This window comes from Myxine glutinosa, chromosome 4 (assembly GCF_964187855.1).
Source record: "Myxine glutinosa chromosome 4, kmMyxGlut1.1, whole genome shotgun sequence".
NCBI lineage: Eukaryota > Metazoa > Chordata > Myxini > Myxiniformes > Myxinidae > Myxine > Myxine glutinosa.
Window position 1 is genome coordinate 86,960,980 of NC_136264.1, and position 24,612 is coordinate 86,985,591.

A 24,612-nucleotide genomic window follows, 5' to 3' on the forward strand; every position below is an offset into this window, starting at 1 on the left:
GGCCATACTTTTGGCCACGCCTTCCTGCTCATAGTAATGGCTTCCCTTAACCACACAGAGGTTTGACATCCTGCTTAACTTCAACGCATATTGGTCTTGATTACTACACAATGGGAAAGGGCTAATCTTTACATTCAATAAGACATATCTAACTACTGCAGGCTACATGTTGTCATGCAACGAACTACAGGGGGTTTGCCTTTATGGCACAACCGCAACAATATATACACTACTCACAATAAGTTAGGGATATTGTGGGAGTGAGTTTATTTTTTTTATAGGGGTTAGGGTTGTGGTATTGAAATCAAGAATGCTGTGTTTTTTCACTCATTAATAACCATAGAATTAGGACCAACAACTTTTTTCAACATAATTAATACACAAAATCAACCACACCGAAGAACCTGCCAATATCCCTAACTTATTGTGAGTAGTGTATATACAGTGCATTCTGAAAGTATTCAGACCCCTTCACTTTTTTCACATTTTGTTATATTGCAGCCTTATGCTGAAATCGTTTAAATTCATTTTTTCCCTCATCAATCTACACTCAATACCCCATAATGACAAAGAGAAAACAGGATTTTAGAAAGTTTTGCAAATTTATTAAAAAGAAAAAACTGAAATATCACATTGACATAATAAGTATTCATACCCTTTGCTATGACACTTGAAATTTAGCTCAGATGCCTCCCATATCTCTTGATCATCTTTGAAATGTTTCTACACCTTGATTGGAGTCCACCTGTGGTAAATTCAATTGATTGGCCATGATTTGGAAAGGCACACACCTGTCTATATAAGGTCTCAAAGCTGACAATGCATATCAGAGCAAAAACCAAGCCATGAGGTCGAAGGAACTGCCTGCAGAGCTCAGAGACAGGATTGTGTCAAGGGACAGATCTGGGGAAGCCTACAAAAAAAAAATCTGCTGCATTGAAGGTTCCCAGGAGCACAGTGGCCTCCATAATTCTTAAATGGAAGAAGTTTGGAACAACCAGGACTCTTCCTAGCGCTGGCCGCCTCGCCAACCTGAGCAATCGGGGGAGAAGGGCGTGGTGATGGAGGTGACCAAGAACCCGATGGTCACTCTGGCTGAGCTCCAGAGATCCTGTGTGGAGATGGGAGAAACTTCCAGAAGGACAATCATCACTGCAACACTCCACCGATCTGGGCTGTATGGCAGAGTGGCCAGACGGAAGCCAAACAGTTCAATCTTGGTTTCATCAGACTACAGAATCTTGTTTCTCACAGTCTGAGAGTCCTTTAGGTGCTTTTTTGTAAACTCCAAGCGGGCTTTCATGTGTCTTTCACTGAGGGGAGGCTTCCGGTTTCCGGCAAAACTTTCTAAAATCCTGTTTTCTCTCTGTCATTATAGGGTATTGAGTGTAGATTGATGAGGGAAAAAATGAATTTAAACGATTTCAGCATAAGGCTGCAACATAACAAAATGTGAAAAAAGTGAAGGGGTCTGAATACTTTCTGAATGCACTGTATATATATATATATTGCAGGAAATTATGTTTAATTCATTCACATTTGCTTGGAAAACAGCTGGGATTCTCACCAGTATATGTTAAATTTGCTGGTGAACCTTACACAATTGTGTTAATCACTGGACAATAATCGTCTGTGATTTGTGTAGAGGAAACTCCTCAGGAGATAGCCAGCTAAACGCTGCATTCTGTGAGCATTTTTCGGCATTTGACAACCTCATCTTGCAGGCTGCATGAAAAACTGATTGAATGCGCCAAACCCTTCGCATACTCAATGTTTAATCATTCAGCCTACTGGACGGGCCTACTTATGACTGCCACTGCTTCATGTGATTAATATAGAAGTACCGCCTTACCAGAGCTATGTAGTGGGTGTTCAGCGGTAACAATCATGATCGTGTGGTCAAGAGAAGAAAGCCACAGGCTGAGACACACTGTCTGCTGATCCGAACCATGTGCTTTTCGTGCCACAGTAAACAACCGCACAGGGTGTGGTTGGCTGGGCGGTGGAAAACGATCCACACAAAACCACGTTGAGAAGGTGAGCCCCAATTGAGGGGGGAAAATCCTCTCACCTGTCAAATGGCACACATGGAATGTTTTTTTAATTATTAAAATGTAAAAATTTTACTTAACTGTCAATCACCAAACAATTTCGTGAAAATGATTGCTGAAAATTTTAGATGTATTAAATAACTCCACTACAACATGTAAAACTTTCATCCAAGATAGCACAACTTTGATCTGTACAGTATGGCCTGAATTTCAGCAACGGACAAATTGTCTTACAATGAACGATGACAACGAAATGGTAAATCATCTCAGGATGATAATACAGGATGGTATTTTACCAGGCAATACTTATTAGCTTAAAACTGGTTCATAGTTTCTGAAATTTTGTCAAACATGCAAGTATGATTCAATTAATTTATATATAAATTACAGTCACTTGAAAAAGTAAGTACACCCCATGTAAAGTTTTGACTTTTACAACATATTTCAACATACAGCTATTTGATCTTCATTTCAACAATATTGATAGATAAAGGTGATATAATATAACAAATATCATGAAACATTTACATTTTGTAGTCCATTGTATAATTTAAATACACATAAATGCAAATTTCGCATGTGGAAAAAGTAAGTACACCCCTACATTTATCACTACTTCAAATACCTAAAATTAGAATCAGGTGCACGAGATCAAATGCAAATGATTAGAACATCGTTAGAGAGGATCTTCGAGGAACCTGTCTTATTTAAACCTCAGACATTTAGTTTGGTTTCCTTTGTTGTTGAAGTGTGCGGCGTCACCATGCCGAGATCAAAAGAGCTCTCCGAGGCCTTCAGAAAGAAGGTTATATATGCCTAAGAGTCTGGGGAGGGATTTAAAAAGATCTCCAAACAATTTGAAATCAATCATTCGACTGTCCAGAAGATCATCTACAAGTGGAGAAGTTTCCAAACAACTGCCAACTTGTTCAGGCCAGGCCGCCCCAGCAAGTTCAGCCCGAGAGCAGACCGCAAGATGTTGAAAGAAGTCTCTAAGAGCCCCAGAATGTCATCACGGGACCTACAGGTATCTCTTGCCACAGTTGATGTCAAAGTGCACGAGTCTACCATTAGAAAGAGGCTGCACAAATGTGATCTACATGGGAGGTGTGCCAGGAGGAAACCTTTCCCTCGGTGTTCATTGGCAAACTTTAGTCTTGCCCGAATGTTCTTTCTGGACAAAAAAGACCAGCACTTCTGGAACAATGTGCTCTGGACAGATGAGTCAAAGGTAGAGCTATTTGGCCACAGTACCAGAAGACATGTTTGGCAAAAACCAAAGACAGCATTTGACCACAAGAACCTGATACCAACTGTAAAGCACGGTGGTGGAAATATTATGGTTTGCGGCAGCTTTGCTGCATCACGGCCTGGGCAGCTCACCATCATATAATCCACTATGAATTCTTCATTGTACCAGAGGGTGCTTGAGGATAATGTGAGGCCATCTGTTGGGAAGTTGAAACTCAACCGAAGGTGGACCTTGCAACATGACAATGACCCGAAACATACCAGTAAATCCACCAAGGAATGGCTGAAAAGAAAGAAATGGAGGGCTCTGGAATGGCCAAGTCAAAGCCCGGATCTAAATCCCATTGAGATGTTGTGGGGGGATTTGAAATGAGCTGTGCATGCAAGAAACCCCTGAAACATCGCACAGCTGAAATAATTCTGCATGGAGGAGTGGGCAAAAATTTCTCCCAGTCAATGTCAGAGACTGGTAGACAGTTATAAGAAATGCCTACTTGAGGTTGTTTCTGCCAAGGGTGTATTTACTTTTTCCACATGCGAAATTTGCATTTATGTTTATTTGAATTATACAATGGACTACAAAATGTAAATGTTTCATGATATTTGTTATATTATATCACCTTTATCTATCAATATTGTTGAAATGAAGATCAAATAGCTGTATGTTGAAATATGTTGAAAAAGTCAAAACTTTACATGGGGTGCACTTACTTTTTCACGTGACTGTATATACATTATTATAGTATTATCATTAAATATACATATATTTATATATACATTGCAAAAAACAACAAGAAACTAGAACGGCACTCAGTAAAGAGCATACCTCCGTCTGGTTGGCCATGTCACTCAATGGTGAAGAATCACTTTAAAAATTCTACTAGCTGGATCCGGATCCGGATCTTCAACAAAATTGAATCGATTCTTCCTTGTCACACACACACAATCTGTCCAACAAGTTTCGTCCAAATCCATCCATAACTGGAGATATCCTGCTATGTATCGTTTTTGCCCTTTCTCCCAATGGTGAAGAATCACTTAAAAAATTAAATAATTGTCATATCTGAATCCATATTCAGATCTTAACCAAAATTGAATCGATTCTTCCTTGTCACACACCCAACCGGTCCACCAAGTTTCGTCTGAATCCGTCCACAATTTGTTGTGATATTTTGTTCAGAAACGGACAGACAGATAAACGGACAGACAGACAGACAGACAGGGGTGAAAACATAACCTCCATCCACCTTTGGTGGCGGAGGTAAAAACAACTCGAGAGTTCAAAGAATACCTTTCTACACATAGTCTTGGGAAAAGGGACATGGGAAGGGTCTTTTAAACCATTGCTTTGCGTTTCCGAACGCAATCTATATATCCAACGAGCAACAATTTTGTCTAAGAGGCGGCAAATTTGATTGGTCGAGTTGGCATAAAATTACGTAATATTTGTTTAAGTCCTGCAAAACTGGAGGTTTTTGTAAGTGACAAGAAAGTGATTTGTGTTCTACAGAGTTCAAGTATATAATTCAATTGAAACAAAATAAGAGTTTTAAAGGCTGTAGATAAAAAAAGTTTTGGTTGTTTACCGTCATTTATGCAGCGTCTTTTACACCGCCTTATTTAACATGTTAAATTAGTTCCTCGTGCCTGTTGTTTATGTCCTTTATGACATCCCTAAAAACAGTCAGTATACTGTTCGGAATGATTTTGAACTTTGCTTGACTGCCAGAAAAGCAAACAGTAAAAAAAAATGTTTCACACAAACCTGTGCATATGTGATCGGGACAAGGCTCCGTACATTTTGCCAAATTCAGAGAAAAAGTACTGCTAGACTGCAGGTTCGTTTTCCGATTCATGTTCCTATTCATGTTCTACAGTGTTCAACATATAACATTCAATTTGAATTCAATAGTTCTTCTATTATAGACTGAGGTCTGTAGACAGACAGACAGAGAGACAGAAAAAGTGAACCAATTGCTTAACCCTGCATTTCACTTTGTGTATGCGAGTGGGAGAGGAGGGGAGCAGGGAGTGGTTAATAAAACATCGTTACTTGCAAAAGGCCAACACAGCTCAAGGTGCCAAGTGTCAAGAACCCCCTTCCTGATTGAGAAATTTGTAAAACACTCAGAAGGTGGCAGCTTTGAGTAAATTCTCTGATTGTCTTTCTGGATTTATTTATTTATTGAATGATAAGGCTCAAAGTATAACAGTGGGGAAAAAGTGGCAATTAGTTGTTTAAATAGACAAAGAACACGAGTTTGTTAAAACTACATTGTTAAAACTGCTTGTTAAAACTACAATCAAGCTGAACTTCATGGTAAAATCACTGCATTCATATAAAAAATATTGCAATTTTAGAATGGCGTATTCATATCGGACGCTTCCCAAGGATTGAGAGCATAAGTCACCAAGAATGTGCTTATCTCTGAGTTGGTCGGTCTTGAGATCAAAAATAACTAAATCTGAATAAGACAGCCTTCTCATCTGTATAAAAAAAAAAAAAAAAAGGAGACAACAAACCAACTGTCTTTCTCCTCAGCTTGTGAACGTTAAAGATCCACCATACACCTTCCTTCTGGCTGATGGTCGAACCTTGAATATAGTTTTGCTAATGTGCTAAGGGATGCTGATGAGACCACTTTAATGGCAGAAAGTAAAGAGGACTTGATGAAACTGCTGCAGACAGTGAAGAAGGAAAGTGAAAAAGCTGTTCTTTATTTAAACCTACAAAAGAGTAAAATGATGTGTTCGGATTGGGAGACGATCATGTGGAAGTAGTGGAAGGTTTCATCTTCCTGGGTTCTAATAACGAAGTGAATGGAAATTGTGGACGAGAAAATAATAGGTGGTTCACGTTGGGGAGAACAGCAATTTCAGGATTGACAAAGATCTGGAAAGACAAAGATGTGACAAAACAAACCAAGAGGAGGCTGCTGAATGCTCTGGTATTTACAGTTACAATGTATGGATGTGAGTTGTGGACAATGAAAGAGATAGAAAGGAAGAAGATTTACAGTTTTGAAATGTGGTGTTGGAGACAAATGTACAAAATTCCATGGACTGAAAGAAGAACAAACAAATCAGTGATTGAAGTAATTAGACCACCATGTACATTAGAATACTCCATAGCGTATTGGTGAGATCATCTGCTCTGAATCTGTAAGGTTGGTGGTTCAAATACCGGGCGAGTAATATCAAACACTAAAATTGGTATGTGCTGCTTCCGTGCTTGATGCTCAGCATTTAAAATGATAGAGCATTCCCCAAGGTAGTGTTCTGGGCCCTGTGCTTTTTCTGGTCTTCATCAATGATCTCTCTGACTCTCTTGAAAATCCTCTCCATCTCTTTGCTGACGACTCTACTCTCTGTCGCTCCATTCCTCATCCCTCAGATCGGCAGTCTGCAGCCTCCTCACTCTCTGCAGACCTGGACAAAATCACAGACTGGTCAAACAAGTGGAACATGTCTTTCAATCCTGACAAATCTCACACTCTTACAATGTCTCTCCGAAAGGACCGACTGGACAACCCTCCCATCTACTTTATCAACAATCCTCTCCAAGAAGTTCTGTCGCTCAAGCTTTTGGGTCTCACTATCTGCCATGATCTTTCTTGGGAAAACCACATTTCCAAGCTGGCCTCCAAAGCCAGTCGCCGACTGGGCATCCTCCGTCGTGCGAAGTCCTTCCTTGGCACACCTGAGCTCCTCACCACATACAAGGCTTTCATCCGCAGCTCAATGGAATACTGTTCCCCCCTCTGGGCTGGTGCTCCTGCCTCACACCTTGCTCGGCTTCACGCTGTTGAGGCCAAAGCTTTCAGAATCATTGGAATCTCCTGCGATGTCGTCAACTCCGAGGGCCTTTCACTCACTCACCGCAGGCAGGTTGGTGGTCTTTCTGTCTTCTACCGACTCCTCTCCGGCCTTGCTCCCCCAGCTCTCTCTGTGCTCTGTCCCCCCAATATTCCTTCAGGTCGCACAAGATCTGCCTGCAACCCTCTTATGGTTAAACTGCCAAAGTCTAGGCTCTCTGCTCACCTTCACTCTTTCATTCCCCTTTTCTCCCGCCTCTGGAACAAACTCCCCCACTCCCTTCAATCCCACTCCTCCCTCCAGGTCTTTAAAACAGCTGTTCACCACCATCTCTTATCTTCCCCCATCGAAAACCTTGATCTTTTCTACCCCCGGTAATTCACCCCAGAGTCCTTGCAGTGTTCATATGTTTTAATCCTCTCCCACCTCCCCCCAAGTCCTCCCGATGTCCCTGCTCTCAAATGTTGTGTTTGTGTCCTTCCCCTTCTTCCCCCTCTCTTTTGTGTCCTCCCCCCTCTCTCCCCATCTTGTCTGCCGCTCCCCTTGTTTTTTGTGTTTTGTGTGTCGGTTTGTCTTTTTGTGTGATTAATGTTTGCTCTTTCACGAGCCTCGATCTTGTATACAAAAAAAAAAAAAAAAAAAAAAAAAAACAACGATACGATGGGAAGGCAATGGCAAACCACCCAGTGTAACTCTTGCCAAGAAACTTCTTTGGTGCAGCACCAACACTCTATAAATAAATAGTAGGGTTCAACAAATCAAATCAAAAGGTACATTAGAAGCGCTGATACTAAAACAAAAACTGTCGTACTTTGGATTCAACAAGCAGGCAAAAAAAAACGAGCCCGGCGAAATCAACCATGCTGGGTATGGTCTAGAGAACAAGAAGAAGAGGCAGACCGTGTATGTGCTGAATGGATGGGGTAAAAGTTTCAGCCAAGCTGTCAATAGCCAGCGCTCCAGGAAGCAGTACAGGAAAGGGATGTTTGGAGAAATCTGATCATGCACGTCACCACAAGTCTGACACGACTTGACGGAACGAGATAACTAGATAGTCTGCCACAAAAAGTCTTCACTTCATGCTTGTTCACTTTGACTCGTAATATCATTAGCCATTTAAATGATTAAATCCGCTGATCTCATGTTTGATTCTTCTTCAATAAATCATCTCCCACCCTTGGGTATCGATCATTCCAACAGAGCTGCAGAAATGGCCTCTTGAGTTACTTTTTGATCAAACAAGAGGTCCATTGATATCCACCTTGCGTGAATGAATGATGAATGATCGTTTTAAGGCCATTTTCCCCGCTAGAGCGGGGGTTAGCCTTGTGGGCCCATGACAATCATGGTTCCCTGTTTTGAGGCAATGTTTTTTTTATGGCCGGATGCCCTTCCTGACGCCAACCCTTGGTCGCCTCTTACAATGTGCAGGGATACGGTGTACCTATTCTAAGCCGGGGTACACACCGGCGTGAACCATAATAAATTTCAAGTGAGAATGAATGATTCTTTCCAGATGTCCAACTCTGCAGACGTCCAATTCTTTTGCAATTTCATATACAGTGCATTCAGAAAGTATTCAGACCCCTTCACTTTTTTCACATTTTGTTATGTTGCAGCCTTATGCTGAAATCGTTTAAATTCATTTTTCCCCTCATCAATCTACACTCAATACCCCATAATGACAAAGAGAAAACAGGATTTTAGAAAGTTTTGCAAATTTATTAAAAAGAAAAAACTGAAATATCACATTGACATAAGTATTCAGACCCTTTGCTATGACACTTGAAATTTAGCTCAGGTGCTTCCCATTTCTCTTGATCATCTTTGAGATGTTTCTACACCTTGATTGGAGTCCACCTGTGGTAAATTCAATTGATTGGACATGATTTGGAAAGGCACACACCTGTCTATATAAGGTCTCACAGCTGACAATGCATATCAGAGCAAAAACCAAGCCATGAGGTCGAAGGAATTGCCTGCAGAGCTCAGACAGGATTGTGTCGAGGCACAGATCTGGGGAAGCCTACAAAAAATTTCTGCTGCATTGAACGTTCCCAAGAGCACAGTGGCCTCCATAATTCTTAAATGGAAGATGTTTGGAACAACCAAGACTCTTCCGAGAGCTTGCCGCCCGGCGAAACTGAGCAGTCAGGGGAGAAGGGCCTTGCTAAGAGAGGTGACCAAGAACCCGATGGTCACTCTGGCTGAGCTCCAGAGATCCTGTGTGGAGATGAGAGAAAGTTCCAGAAGGACAACCATCACTGCAACACCCCACCAATCTGGGATTTATGGCAGAGTGGCCAGACGGAAGCCTGTCCTCAGTGAAAGACACATGAAAGCCTGCTTGGAGTTTGAAAAAAAGCACCTAAAGGACTCTCAGACTGTGAGAAACAAGATTCTGTGGTCTGATGAAACCAAGATTTAACTGTTTGGCTTCCATCTGGCCACTCTGCCATAAAGCCCAGATCGGTGGAGTGTTGCAGTGATGGTTGTCCTTCTGGAAGTTTCTCCAATCTCCACACAAGATCTCTGGAGCTCAGCCAGTGACCATCGGGTTCTTGGTCACCTCCATCACCACGCCCTTCTCTCCCGATTGCTCAGTTTGCCGGGCGGCCAGCTCTAGGAAGAGTCCTGGTTGTTCCAAACTTCTTCCATTTAAGAATTATAGAGGCCACTGTGCTCTTGGGAACCTTCAATGCAGCAGAAATATTTTTGGAGGCTTCCCCAGATCTGTGCCTCGACACAATCCTGTCTCTGAGCTCTGCAGGCAGTTCATTCGACCTCAGGGCTTGGTTTTTGCTCTGATATGCATTGTCACCTGTGAGACCTTATATCGGCAGGTGTGTGCCTTTCCAAATCATGTCCAACCAATTGAATTTACCACAGGTGGACTCCAATCAAGGTGTAGAAACATCTCAAAGATGATCAAGAGAAATGGGAGGCACCTGAGCTAAATTTCAAGTGTCATAGCAAAGGGTATGAATACTTGTGTCAATATGATGTTTCAGTTTTTTCTTTTTAATAAATTTGCAAAACTTTCTAAAATCCTGTTTTCTCTTTGTCATTATGGGGTATTGAGTGTAGATTGATGAGGGAAAAAATGAATTTAAACGATTTCAGCATAAGGCTGCAACATAACAAAATGTGAAAAAAGTGAAGGGGTCTGAATACTTTCTGAATGCAATGTACATTATTTCATGTACAATAATATATCATGATTCTCCACAATTACTTGTTGATCACGTGACGTTTGCTTGGGTAACAACAGTTGTTTGGATGAAGAATGCTTAAGATTAATCACCAATTCACAGCCATTTTTGAGTTCAGTAAATCACTTAAACATCCAGCAACATGAATGATATGCATCATTGAGATATTTGGACAGTCTTTTGTGAATTTCAGGTTTTCAGGAAAAGTTACTGATGCACCACGGTTGACAGCAAATGGAACAATGTAGGGTATGCCATCTTCACTGTACACAGAATGCTTTTATCAGCAAGGATGATACTTCCTGTATAACTTGTGAAGACGACACAAAATTTCTGCATTAAAATAATATTTTTAGATGTTCTGCAATTTCAAGTTCATGTCAACCGCGGACCATCCTCATACAATATAATCTTTAAAGAGCAATCTTTTTTACGTACAAGGTCGAGACTCATGGAAGAGCAAAAGGTCGTCAATGGGCCAAGACACAACAGACCAAAAGGACCAACAGAAAGAGAATGCGGTGGGGACACACCAACAGCTGAGATGCGGGACAAAATAGAGGGAGACTTGGACAAATAATGGGTGTCAGGAGTAATGAGGGGAAGGAAAGGACACATTAGGTGGACAAAATGGATGCAGAATGAAAAACTCTCAAAAAGGAAAAATGGGAAATTTGGAAGGATGGGGGCTTGGGATTAAGGAGGATGGGAGTGGAGGGGGGGGGGGGGGCGGTTAATGGGGATAGAAAGATCATGGTTTTGGATGGGCGGGGAGGTAATCTGGGATGTTTGTGAAAAGCTGTCTTGAAGACTTGGAGAGAAGATTGGGATTGAAGAGAATGTTGAAGTTTGTTCCCCGGGTAGGAAAAAGTGGTACGAATGAGTGTAGGTGAGAAGTGATCCTGGATTTTGGGAGTTTCAACAGAGGGGGGTCGATGGTGGACCACATGCGCCCTGCAGAAACCTGTGGGAGTTGGGACAAAGCATGAAAAGAGCAAAGGGTGCAAGACCAGAAAGAAGACAGTAGTAGAAGAGACCACCGACTTGTCTGTGATGGGGAAATGATAGGCCCATAGACTCAGCGCTCATCGAGGGACATTCCAATAATCTTAAAGGCCTTTGATCCACCGCGTCAAGCTGAGCAAGGTGTGAGACAGGGGCACCAGCGAAGAGGGGAGAGCAGTACTCCATCAAGCTGTGGATTAAGGTGTTGTACAAGGATGGGAGTCCCGTTGTGCAAAGGAAGGACTATGCATGTCGTAGGATGCCCAGTCAGTGATTGGCTTTGGATGTCAACTTTTGAAATGTGGTTTGCCCAAGAAAGATCATGGCTGATAGTGAGAGCCATGAGTTTGAGTGAATGAACTTCCTCAAGAGGATTATTTAGAAAGTAGATGTGGGTGGGGGGAGTGGAGGTGAGTTGGGATGGGAGGTTATGTTGATGGGAATTTGTGTTTGTTTGTTATTTATTGTGGCAATAAAACACAAAGGGGGTAGATTTTGCAATACAATCGATCACGTGAGGTTTAGAGTATTAGCTAGAGACATGCTCCTCACCAGAACCCAGACCACTGGCCACTGAATTGTCTGCTGCTGTAGACACATTGGTGGATGCAGGCTGAGAGTTCTGAGGAGCCAAGCTGTGAAGGAAGAGACACCTGAAGAGACACAAAGGACACGCACAATCATGAAGGATCTTTTGAGACTGACCTCAAAAGTTCATGACACCCAATCATCTGCTTGTGGTTTTACAATAAGGCAGTGGAGGGATTTTGACATCTCCATAGTTGTACTTATCGAGTGAGTTTCACATACGGACATTTTTAGGAAATTAACAACAACCTTCAAATTGAAATCGTTTGAAATACCCGAAATGTAGTGGATCACTTTCAATGCTGAGATTAACTTTCCACACAAGCAAACACAGCCAAATGACACATATTATAAGATTGCAATTAATTAGTTTTAAAATGGATAAACAAACAAGAATGACGGCACTGTGGTCACAACCTGCGACAAAATCCGGTAACAGGCCGATTCGGAAATGCACATTTAAAGCACTCTTAAAAGATGATAGCACGATTGGGAGACACACATTTAATGCACTATTAAAATATTAACTTGACACCTCTCATCCATGTCACCCTCGCCACGGTTTTATCAGAAGGGTCTGATTCGTCATACGGTCATGGATTGTTTAAACCCAATATGGGGCCGTTATAAATTACATAATGCTATTTTTTATTGAGGGGCGTACCGTGAGTACCAATGGGCTTGATCAAACCTTACTAATAATTTTTATTTTACATATGATTAGATTTTTCTGAGTCACTCGTCATGAGTAATACTCAACACAAACAAAGCCAAAGGAAATTTGACGCAACCAATTGACAGCAGTGTATAATCAGCAGAGGTCTACAGTCCTGATGTCTTTGGCCCACCAGAAAACCAATATGGTGGCATCTGGATACCATGTGGGTGTAGTCAAGCAACAAGTGTGGGTGGGGCCCGGCAGCTGTCTGACCAATGGTTGCACATTTCAAAAGTCGAACCCCAGCAACAACAGCAACAACAACAACGATGCAGAGCTCTTGTAGACCGCTAAGGAATTATGGGCTTAGCCAAAGTGGTTGAGGCCTAAAGCCCTGTGACAGAATATTTTTGTTCTACACTTTTCAAATTGCACTTGTGTAATTGGCAAACGAAATTTTATGAAGGCATCAGCGACAATGGAAAAAACCTTACCCAAAGCCCTCATGCCTCATGTCAAATTGCACAAACGGCGGTATTGTTCCACCACCATTCAGCCGGACATCCCTTGGTGTGGTCATGGATACCAAGCATTTCACACGTGTCAGGGGCACACCATTTCTTTCTGTTGGTCTCAGGGGATTTCGGCCTAAACGGCAAAGTGGTGATCCACTTCCAAAAGCAGAAATTGGGATGAGCAAGCTCTCTGATGGCAACGTTTCTGCATCTATAAACAAAAGTAGAAGACAGGAACATAGGCATGATGATAACATGTATTACACTATTTTGTGGTAAATTTTCCCCTCCCTCCTCTTTGTACTCTTGCCTCATATTCATATTTTGATCTCAAATCCAAATTCCTTTAGTATATATCAATAATGGTTGTGAGTCGCTTGAAGGATGAGTGGGACAAATCGTTGTGGACCCAGATGGAATTCAAGGAAGATGGAAGAGATATATGGAAATGCTGTTGAATGCAGAGAATGAATGGGACGGAAACAGAGAGTAACGCAGTTGTAGGACCGGCAGAGAAGATAACTGAGAAGGAAGTTGAGGAAGCAATAAAAAGCAATGAAGAGTAGAAAAGCGGGAAGGCCGACGGGAGTTGTGGGAGATATGTTGAAAACAGCGGGAAGTTGGGGTGTGAAAAGAATGACAGAGATCTGTAATCTGGTGGTGAAAGAAGGCCGCATTCCAGTGGCTTGGGAATCGAGTACCCTCGTCCCTCTATACAAGGGGAAAGGTGATCCTCTGGACTGTTGCTCGTATATAGCGATAAAGTTATTAGAGCATGGAATGAAGATATTGGAAAGGGTGTTGGAGAAGAGGATAAGGAATAAAGTGAAAATCGACTAAATGCAGTTTGGATTTATGCCAGGAAGAGGAACGACAGACGCGATTTTTATTGTAAGGCAGTGGCGGGAGAAGTACATGGAGAAGAGGAAGAAGTTGTTTCTTGGGTTTGTTGCTCTGGAGAAAGCATTCGATCGGGTTCCACGCAAAGTAGTGACATGGGCATTGAGGAAGTTAGGAGTGGAGGAATGGTTGATCAGAGTGGTGATGGCAATGCACGAGAGAGTGCGCACAGCTGTAAGGACAAAGGACAGGAACAGTGGTGAGTTTGAGGTGAAGGTGGGAGTGCATCAGGGGTCGGTACTAAGTCCACTACTATTTGTAGCTGTGCTGGAGGTGCTGGCTCGGAACGTAAAGGAGGGTTTACCATGGGAGTTGTTGTATGCAGATGATCTGGTGTTGATTGCGGAGAGTATGGATGGACTGAAGGAGAAGATGAACAAGTTGAAGGAATGTATGGAGGCAAAAGGTCTGAAGGTGAATATCGGAAAAACGAAGGTGATGGCAAGTGGTAAAGCATGTGGTGAGGTGGAAAGAACTGGGAAATGGCCATGTGCTGTGTGTAGGAAGAGTGTCGGCGTGAACTCCATTCAATGTACAATGTGCGCTGAGTGGGTTCATCGAAAATGTAGTGGTCTGAGAGGGTCATTAACCAGTGTGGCAGCTACATTCAAGTGTAAGGTGTGCATAGAGGGAACCGCAGATGGAGGAAACGTTGAGATGGATCTTGGAGACGCTTGAAGCTGGAAGGTGTGAAAACATTTTGCTACCAAGGAGACATGCTGAATGGAGAAGGTGGATCAGACTCGGCGATGGTTGCTTCAGTGAGATGTGCATGGAAGAAGTTTTGGGAACTGAGTGGCGTGCTGACGAGGAGGGGAGTGTCGTTGAAGCTGAAGGGAAAGTTTTATGCTGCATGTGTGAGAAGTGGTATGATTTATGGGAGCGAGACATGGGTAATGAACATAGAGCAGCAACGAAGGCTGGAAAGGGTGGAAATGCGAATGGTTCGGTAGATGTGTGGAGTATCGTTGAGAGAGAGAGGAAGACAAATGATGAATTGCGAAAGATGATGGGAATAGAGCCTGTAAAGGATGCTGTGAAGAGAAACAGGTTGAGATGGTTGGGTCATGTGTTGAGGAAGGATGAAAGTGACTGGGTGAGTGATGGAAATTAATGTAGAAGGAAGCATAGGATGGGGAAGACCAAGAAAGACTTGGCTAAAGATGGTGGAAGAAGAAATGTGGGCAAGGAGGTTAACAAGGGGAGATGTAGAAAATAGGGCAAAATTGAGAAGATTCTCATGGGGCCTGCAAGGCTTACCCCCACTCTAGCAGGGAAAACGGCCTTAAAATGATTGTTGTGTATTGCAATAATAACAAGTTTGACTTCACTGATACAATACTTATGGAGGGTTTGACTGATAGTTTGACTGATGCAATACTGATACAATACCTTTATTACTCCAAATTAACCCTTCCTAACCAAACACTCTTACTTGCTGATTTCAGTGTTTCCTCCCCTTCTCTCCCTCTCTCTTTCTTGTTCAATTATCTCCTTGCTGGTTGTGCCCTTAAATTAGTCTTACTTTTAGCTAATGCATTCCATATGCAGTCATATTTGACCGATGCCAAAGGTTTTCAAAATGCTTCCTTCCAAATAAACAAAAACGATAGAGAAATTTATAGATAAAATAATTGAAACTGGAACAATGTGACTGTGTTGCCAATATTCCTCCACATAGTCCCACAACGGGTAGATGCCCTCGTTCACTGTACAAAAAATAAATAAGTTTGATTTAAATCCCTTCAGCTGTTTTCAAGTATCACATTTTCACCAGCCATGACAAGTTTCACATCGATCGGTGAAGCAGTTTCAGAGAAGGGATTTTTAAAAAATAAACATTTTTGGCTGATATACCACTACACCTATTATGTCATCATTATCATGCTTTTGTTCCGCATTGGGAGTACTTGACAATATGCCAAGTTTCAAATTTTTCCATTCAGCGGTTTCCAAGAAATAATTTTTTCATTATTTGCTTTTAATCCAAGATGGCTGCCATACCTATGATGTCACAATTATCATCAAAAACATTCTGCATGGGTGCCACACCTACCCTGAAAGTTTTGTCTCAATCGGGCATATGGTTGCTGAGAAAAACGAGATTTAGCCCGTACGGATGGACGGACGGACGGACGGACAACCTGAAAACAGTCACCGGAGACATAAATATATATATATTGAAATAAATAAATAAATATCAAAATGAATAAATGAACAAGAAATATGTCGTGCATAGCACGATACTTGCGAAATCCCTAAAATAAGTTGTTTGCCTATGATGACCTCAAAAATAATTGGTGGTTGAATTCAGTGATCTGGTATGCAAATCCTCTTAAAATTTCAAGTTAATTGGATGAAAATTGAGGATTTTAGAAATTTGGCCTATGTTGACCGAAAATATAATTGGTGATTGAATTCAGTGACCAGATTTGCAAATCCTCTTCATATCCGAATTCAATCGGTTGAAAAATGAGCATTTTATAAATGCAACAAAGTTGGTGACCTTTGGCCTATGTTGACCTATTCACATTTTGACTCCAACAACAACAGGCTTCTTGATTATTACCAACTCTACCATTTGGTGATGTTTTGTGAAGAAGGGTTGAAAATTATGACCTGTAGGCGACTGACACACAGACAGACAGACAGACAGACAGAACAACGCACAAGACCAACCAATATACTTGAAAAATCTTCGATTTTCGCAAGTAATGAATGAATAAATAAATAAATAGACAAAGAAGGAATGGGAAATACAAAGGAGGAAAGATGGATGAGATAGGAAGGGACAGTTGATGTTGGATCAACTCGCACAAAACTACTATATATCTGACACAAACAAAGAATTGTAGAATGTGCACTAATAGGTTGTGCAGTTCTGTACGTTTGTGGTCTGCAACGGGCTCTGATGCACCAGAGTGGATACGATGAAGCCGATAATTGCAGGACAACCCAGAGTTCACCATTAGGCAATTGAGAGGATTTCCCAGCCGAAGAAAGTCCCTGCAATACATGATGACAGTACACAATTTGAGAAGAAATGCAAAGTAAACATCCAGGTCTGGAAGTGATGCAAACAGAGCAAAGAATTACTTTGAAAACTAGAACGGCATCTGTAGAGCGCATAGTCTCGTCTCACACATTCATTCTCAACAAAAATACCATGGTTAACTGAACACGACACTATTATGGCCCACTTATATTATGGCCCATATACCTGTATCAATCGTATCATCCATGCAGCCTATAATATCACCTAGTTTTTTGGCATGGGTTACGAATGTCACAAATTTTTTATGACATGATAACATGAATTTTATGTTACGAATGTACAAGACCAACCAATATACTTGAAAAAACATAACAGTCGGCGTTCCAATTCATCCCAAAGGTGTTCGATTGGGTTGAGGTCAGGACTCTGTGCAGGCCAGTCAAGTTCTTCCACACCGATCTCGACAAACCATTTCTGTATGGCGCTCGCTTTGTGCATGGGGGCATCGTCATGCTAAAATAGGAAAGGGCCTTCTCCAAACTGTTGCCACAAAGTTGGAAGCACACAATCGTCTAGAATGTCATTGTATGCTGCAGCGTTAAGATTTCCCTTCACTGGAACTAAGGGGCCTGGCCTGAACCATGCAAAACAGCCCCAGACCATTATTCCTCCTCCACCAAACTTTACAGTTGGCACTAGGCATTCGGGTAGGTAGCGTTCTCCTGGAATCCGCCAAAACCAGATTCGTCCGTCGGACTGCCAGATGGTGAAGCGTGATTCATCACTCCAGACAACGCGTTTCCACTGTTCCAGAGTCCAATGGCGGCAAGCTTTACTCCACTCCAGCCGACACTTGGCATTGTGCATGGTGATCTTAGGGTTGTGTGTGGCTGCTCAGCCATGGAAACCCATTTCATGAAGCTCCCGACGAACAGTTGTTGTGCTGACGTTGCTTCCAGAGGCAGTTTGGAACTCGGTAGTGAGTGTTGCAACCGAGGGCAGACGATTTTTACGTGCTACGCGCTTCTGCACTTGGCGGTCCCATTCTGTGAGCTTGTGTGGCCCACCACTTCACGACTGAGCTGTTGTTGCTCCTAGACGTTTCCACTTCACAATAACAGCACTTAGTTGACCGGGGCAGCTCCAGCAGGGCAGAAATTTGATGATTACTGCCATCTGCTTGGAAATCAGCCAACATCACCGCTTTGCACAAAAAAGGTGCAAAAACAGATCCTAGCAACTACAGACCAATCAGCCTTCTCCCAATTATCAGCAAAGTCATGGAATCCATCATTGCTTCTGATATGAAATCTTTCCTCTTCTCCAATGGCTTGATCTCTGATCATCAATTTGGTTTCAGACCAGGTCACTCTACTCTGGACATGCTGCTTCTGCTGTCTCAACAATGGATGGAGGTCCTCAATGCCAAACAGGAAATTCGAGCTGTCTCCCTCGACATATCACGTGCCTTCGACACGGTCTGGCACCCCGCTCTGCTCACCAAACTCTCCTCCTTTGGTATCCATGGAAATCTCCACGCATGGCTGGCGGACTTCCTCTCTAGTCGTCGTCAACGTGTGGCCCTGAATGGGTTTCTCTCATCTCCTCTTCCTGTTCAGGCTGGAGTTCCCCAAGGCAGTGTTCTGGGCCCCGTGCTTTTTCTGGTCTTCATCAATGATCTCTCTGACTCTCTCGAAAATCCTCTCTATCTCTTTGCTGATGACTCCACTCTCTGCCGCTCCATTCCTCTTCCCTCAGATCGGCAGTCTGCTGCCTCCTCACTCTCTGAAGACCTGGACAAAATCACAGACTGGTCAAACAAGTGGAACATGTCTTTCAATCCTGACAAATCTCACACTCTTACTATGTCTCTCCGAAAAGATCGACTGGACAACCCTCCCATCTACTTTCTCAACAATCCTCTCCAAGAAGTTCTGTCGCTCAAGATTTTGGGTCTCACTATCTGCCATGATCTTTCTTGGGAAAACCACATTTCCAAGCTGGCCTCCAAAGCCAGTCGCCGACTGGGCATCCTCCGTCGTGCGAAGTCCTTCCTCGGCACACCTGAGCTCCTCACCACATACAAGGCTTTCATCCGCAGCTCAATGGAATACTGTTCTCCCCTATGGGCCGGTGCTCCTGCCTCACACCTAGCTCGGCTTCACGCTGTTGAAACCAAAGCTTTCAGAATTATTGGAATCTCCCGCGATGAAGCTATCTCTGAGGGCCTTTCACTCACTCACCGCAGGCAGGTAGGTGGTCTTTCTGTCTTCTACCGACTCCTCTCCGGCCTTGCACCCCCAGCTCTCTCTGTGCTCTGTCCCCCAAATATTCCTACAGGTCGCACAAGATCTGCCAGCAACCCTCTGATGGTTAAACTGCCGAAATCTCGGCTCTCCGCTCACCTTCACTCTTTCATTCCTCTTTTCTCCCACCTCTGGAACAAACTCCCTCACTCCCTTCAATCCCACTCCTCCCTCCAGGTCTTTAAAACAGCTGTTCACCACCATCTCTTATCTTCCCCCATCCAAAACCTTGATCTTTTCTACCCCCGCTAATTCACCCCAGATCCACCTTGTTTGAAATTCCAACTTCTTTCCTGGAAGTCCTGGCAGTGTCCATATGTTTTATACCTCTCCCACTGCCCCCTTCCCACGCCCGCCCCACCCCCCAAAGCCCTCGCCCTCTCTCAGATCTCTCGATGTCTCCATGTCTCTCGGTCCCTGCTCTCAAATGTTGTGTTTGTGTCCTTCCCCCTCTCTCCCCATCTTGTCTACCGCTCCCTATGTTATATGTTTTATGTGTCGGTTTGTCTTTCTGTGTAATTAATGTTCGCTCTTTCACGAGCCTCGATCTTGTATACAAAACAAAAAAAAAAAAAAAAAAAAAAAAAAAAACTGACTTGTTGGAAAGGTGGCATCCTATAATGGTGCCACGTTGAATGAGTGTGTGTGTGTGTGTGTGTGTGTGTGTGTGTGTGTGTGTGTGTGTGTGTGTGTGTGTGTGTGTGTGTGTGTGTGTGTGTGTGTGTGTGTGTGTGTGTGTGTGTGTGTGTGTGTGTGTGTGTGTGTGTGTGTGTGTGTGTGTGGAGTTAGGAAAGGCAATTGGTGGTAATAAAGATCATGGGTCAGAATTAGGGATGACAAGAGATGACGGTGCACTGCTTGCTGGAAGAACAGAACAGCCTCTTCATAGATGAGATAAGTGAGAAATAAAAGAGTTCAGGTGTGTAGTCAGCCTGGATTTTGGAAGTTCAACCAAGAGTGTGTTACTGGGAGAATGCGTGCATTCTGGAGTTGCTGAGGGAGGGTTAGAGGTCAGAGAACAGAGGGAGAAATATTGGAGAATAGACGGTGATGTTATCATCTGTTATCATCCCCCCTGGTTAAGTCTTTATATTATTCTCTTCATCTACTATATAAGAAAGCTGTTGGTCTGTGTGTGTGTCTGTGTGTGTGTCTGTGTGTGTGTCTGTGTGTGTGTCTGTGTGTGTGTGTGTGTGTGTGTGTCTGTGTGTGTGTGTGTCTGTCTGTGTGTCTGTCTGTGTGTGTGTCTGTGTGTCTGTCTGTGTGTCTGTCTGTGTGTCTGTCTGTGTGTCTGTCTGTGTGTCTGTCTGTGTGTCTGTCTGTGTGTCTGTCTGTGTGTCTGTCTGTGTGTCTGTCTGTGTGTCTGTCTGTGTGTCTGTCTGTGTGTCTGTCTGTGTGTCTGTCTGTGTGTCTGTCTGTGTGTCTGTCTGTGTGTCTGTCTGTGTGTCTGTCTGTGTGTCTGTCTGTGTGTCTGTCTGTCTGTGTGTCTGTCTGTCTGTGTGTCGCCATTTTTCTCAGAGATGGCTGAACGGATCTTCATCAAGCTTTCAGAGGTTCATCAGTGAGTGCCTGGGAGTGTTTTAGGACAAAAAAAAAGTTTGAAAAAAAATAGTTCGTTATATATATTATTATTTTTTTTTAAATCGCTCTATAGTGCCTAAGCATTTTTGATTCATCACAGTTATACACAAGTGCACATTCGCATAAATAAATACAAAACAATCACCAGACATTTGAACACAAATAATAAAACAATTCCGGAAGCGGTCAAAATTGGTGGTAAGGCTTCTTCTTCTTCCTGAACGTCATCATACTCAACTCAGAAACATGATGAACGGCACATTCACCAACATATATTCATGAAAAGGCAAAATGATGATTTGACATTTGTGATGGATTCTGATTTGGACGTAGTTGCTTTTCCATTATATTTGCCCTCATTTCAAATATTTTAAGGTTTATTTTTTGCTTGAGCAACGCCGGGTACTTCAGCGATAAACGCTTTTATACTTTACTCGGGGTACAAATACAACTTTGTCTGGGGGGTAACATGCTATGTGGCCGCGGTCTCATTTGGGGGTGTGGGGGACCGGGAGAGGGGCGTAATTCTCTGTGTAAATGTGTACCGTGTAGCGCCACCTGGTGATGGTGGCAGAGGGTATTACAATTTCATTTTTACCTGTGCAACACTGAGGTTATGAAGCACTCTTTGCATGGGAAAAATTTTCCTCCTTACCTTCCCCCCCACCCCCAAAACGGAGGGGCCTGTCTAAGCCACTCTCCCCCCCTTACCCCCCCCCCCCCCAAAATATGTATATGCAGTATATCTTTCCTCTCCCTCTCCCATCACCTACCCTCCCCTCCCCTCCCCCTGCTCCTCCTCCATTCCTCACCCCTCCCTCTCCTGCTTCCTCTTTCCTCCCACCCCGGAAACGCCGGGTACTCCTGCTAGTAATCTATATATGGGGGTTTCCTGTAAAATGTGATCCATTTTAACCAGCTCCGCAAACCGCAACGAAACTGCAAAAACTCCACACCCCCACCCCCAATACCCCATCTTCCACACCCTCCCGAGGACGGAAAAAGCAATGCCTTGCGACCGTGAACTGAGGTAAGAGCTGCAGCCGTGCTGATAACCACCCATGCCCATCTGAAAATGCTCACAGGTGTACTAGACCAATATTTACCTCCACCACCTAATGTTATGTTTTCAGCCCTGTCTGTTTGTCGTTTTGTTTGTGGGCAGGATATCTCGAAAAGTTGTGGACAGATTCGAACCAAATTTGGTGAAGAGGTTGGGTATGTGACAGGGACGAAATTATTATATTTTTGTGAAGCAGCAGATCCTGATCCGGCTTCTATCATTTTTAAGTGATTCTTCTGCAGTGAGTGATAGCCTGCTATATATCGTTTTTGGCCCTATCTCAAAATGTTGTGGACAGATTCGGCGAAAACTTTGAGGACATGTTTGTTGTGTGACAATGACAAATCAATTCGATTTTGGTGAAGACCCCAATACTGATCCAGATAAGATAATGATTTTTATTCTTCAACTGAATCTTCATCATTGAGTAATAGGGCCAAAACTGATATATAGCATGATATTTCAAAAAGTTGTGGACGGATGACAAAACTAGGTGGATGAGTTGGTTCAGCGACAAGAACAAGTGATTAGATTTTGGTTCATGTCTGAATCCAGATGGTAGCTATCAGTGGGATACAAAACGTAAACTGTTCAGCCGGTAGAGGTATGCGCTCTATCAAGTGTCGTTCTAGTTATAAATGAATTATTATACCTGAGTACAGCAGGCTCAATAGTTTGTGCTGCTAGCCTCTCAAAGAGTCTCTGTAATGGCGTATGCAGAGGATGGCTCTCGTCGGACAGCGCTGCTCCACAGTGCCACAACATGGTTCCCGGCAACCTTGCCTGGCACATCACCTGCTGGTTCTGATCAGATTGCATCAGGTTCTGGAGGGCATCTGCCACAGCAAGCTGCAGCCCAACTGTACCCTGCACACAAAACCCAAGCACTATTCAATGACAATATGCTCATTGAGGATGATAATGTATAATCAAGTTCTGTGGTTTCTTCCACATAAATTATTACTTTTATCTTTTATCACTACTTACATACTGTAGGCTAACCCCCGCTCTAGCAGGGAAAATGGCCTTAAAGTGCATGTTGTTGTTGTTGTTGTTGTTGTTGTACTACTTACATACTGTGCTGTCTCAGCTTTCTGAAAATAGCTTTATCACCCAAATGTGCATAATGGGAATACCTCCAACTGTTCTTCGCTGCTTATGGATGGCAGGAGGTCAATGATCGCTAACACAGCACCAGGATGAACGATGAAGGCATCAGTGGACCACGCCTGGCTCAGTCCTCGGCACGGACCCAGGACCTCTAGCCTAGGTGTGGCAGGTTTCATGCTCACAGATAGTCAATCATAAGTACAAATATACCGTTAATATAATATAACAATGACAAAAATAATAATATAATAAACAAACAAACAATAACAAAACATAATAACAATAATAAGCAATAATAATATAACAAAAATAATGATAATTTAAAATAATAATAGTTAATATAATATAACAAAGGCAATATAACAAAAATGTTTTATCTTGATTCTATCAACTTCAACCTTAAATGAAGCAATTACAGTCAAAGATATTGACTCCAAATTGGCTAATGAAAACCTAATAAAGCAAACCAAGTCAGCGTTATAAAATTGAATTGAGTCTTGAAAAATAATTATCTCACCACTTTTCAAAGTTGTCTGTTGCCATGAGGTACAGGCAATGGAGGAGGTGAGCACAGCGACATAGCTGCCCTGACCATGGTGCATCTGGTGAACCATCCATCACCCTGAACCAGTCGTCACATTGTCCAGACCCTGACATTTGGGGAGAGGGTGTTGATGTCTGCATTGAAACTGTGGCAATGTCCAGATTTTCTGCATCCTTAGCAAGGGTTGCTGGGACTGGAACGAGCTGCCGAGATCGGCCAAAGCATCCAAGAAGACGAAGGGCTTCTGCAAGCTTATCATATTGGACTTCCCGTGTGAAGAATCGTGCATTTGCAGGTTCATCGTGCATAGCCGTCGTGAGGGTGTGGAGTGTGGCTCGGAGTAGACCAGAGATGAGAGAAGAGTCCGCTTTGGCCCAGACTCCATGTGGATTGCTGTCAAGCGATCCCTCCATAGCAACCAGTAAAGACGTAACGTACACAAAGCCCCCGACTTTCCGAAACATGGTGCGAGCACGGTGGTTAGTGGACAACACCTCAACAAGGGACTGCAATATGGGAATAGGGCAGGGAATAAAGACAGTGGACAAATAGTAAATCGGCCGTAAATGGGGTTTGGGAGGAGGCAAGAGTAACTCGGTGACATTCAAAGCCAAAATCACACATGATGGCCGCATGTTAAAATCCGCATCAGTGTGAGAAGCAAGAGTGAAAAGCTACAGAAATGTTGGGATCACATTAAGAATGGAAAAGAATACTGGGCAGAGATCTCCATTCTATGTTATTCGCACATGTACCAGCAAAATGTCCGTCTTAAGCTGCAGTTCAGTTGGTGCAGCCGTATGCATGAACCCAAGGAGAGTCCCAAGATCATCATCCCCACTGGCTGAGAGCACAAGGCGCTGTATGATGGAGAGGGCCCGTGATCGACACTCAGGATAGCGGACTATGTTGTGCACACAGCGTGCACCACCGAGCTCCCTGAAGGTCGCTGTGGAAGTGAAAAAAGGTAAGGCAAGGAAAGAATATAATTTTGTTTCACATATTTTCAAAGACATG

General features: G+C 43.0%; 1 protein-coding gene across 1 annotated transcript in view; it reads right to left on the reverse strand.

Moving 5' to 3' along the window:
* WDFY3 (WD repeat and FYVE domain containing 3) overlaps positions 1-24,612 on the reverse strand; it is a 303,904-nt gene that overhangs the window by 174,575 nt on the left and 104,717 nt on the right. Inside the window, exons 12-19 of the mRNA XM_078775265.1 lie at positions 24,351-24,544; positions 23,569-24,101; positions 23,078-23,207; positions 22,594-22,808; positions 16,884-17,002; positions 13,076-13,307; positions 11,888-11,988; positions 1,853-2,071 (exon numbers count right to left, since the gene is read on the reverse strand). Of these exons, the coding sequence (XP_078631391.1) occupies positions 1,853-2,071; positions 11,888-11,988; positions 13,076-13,307; positions 16,884-17,002; positions 22,594-22,808; positions 23,078-23,207; positions 23,569-24,101; positions 24,351-24,544 (1,743 nt within the window). The remainder of the gene's footprint in view (positions 1-1,852; positions 2,072-11,887; positions 11,989-13,075; positions 13,308-16,883; positions 17,003-22,593; positions 22,809-23,077; positions 23,208-23,568; positions 24,102-24,350; positions 24,545-24,612) is intronic.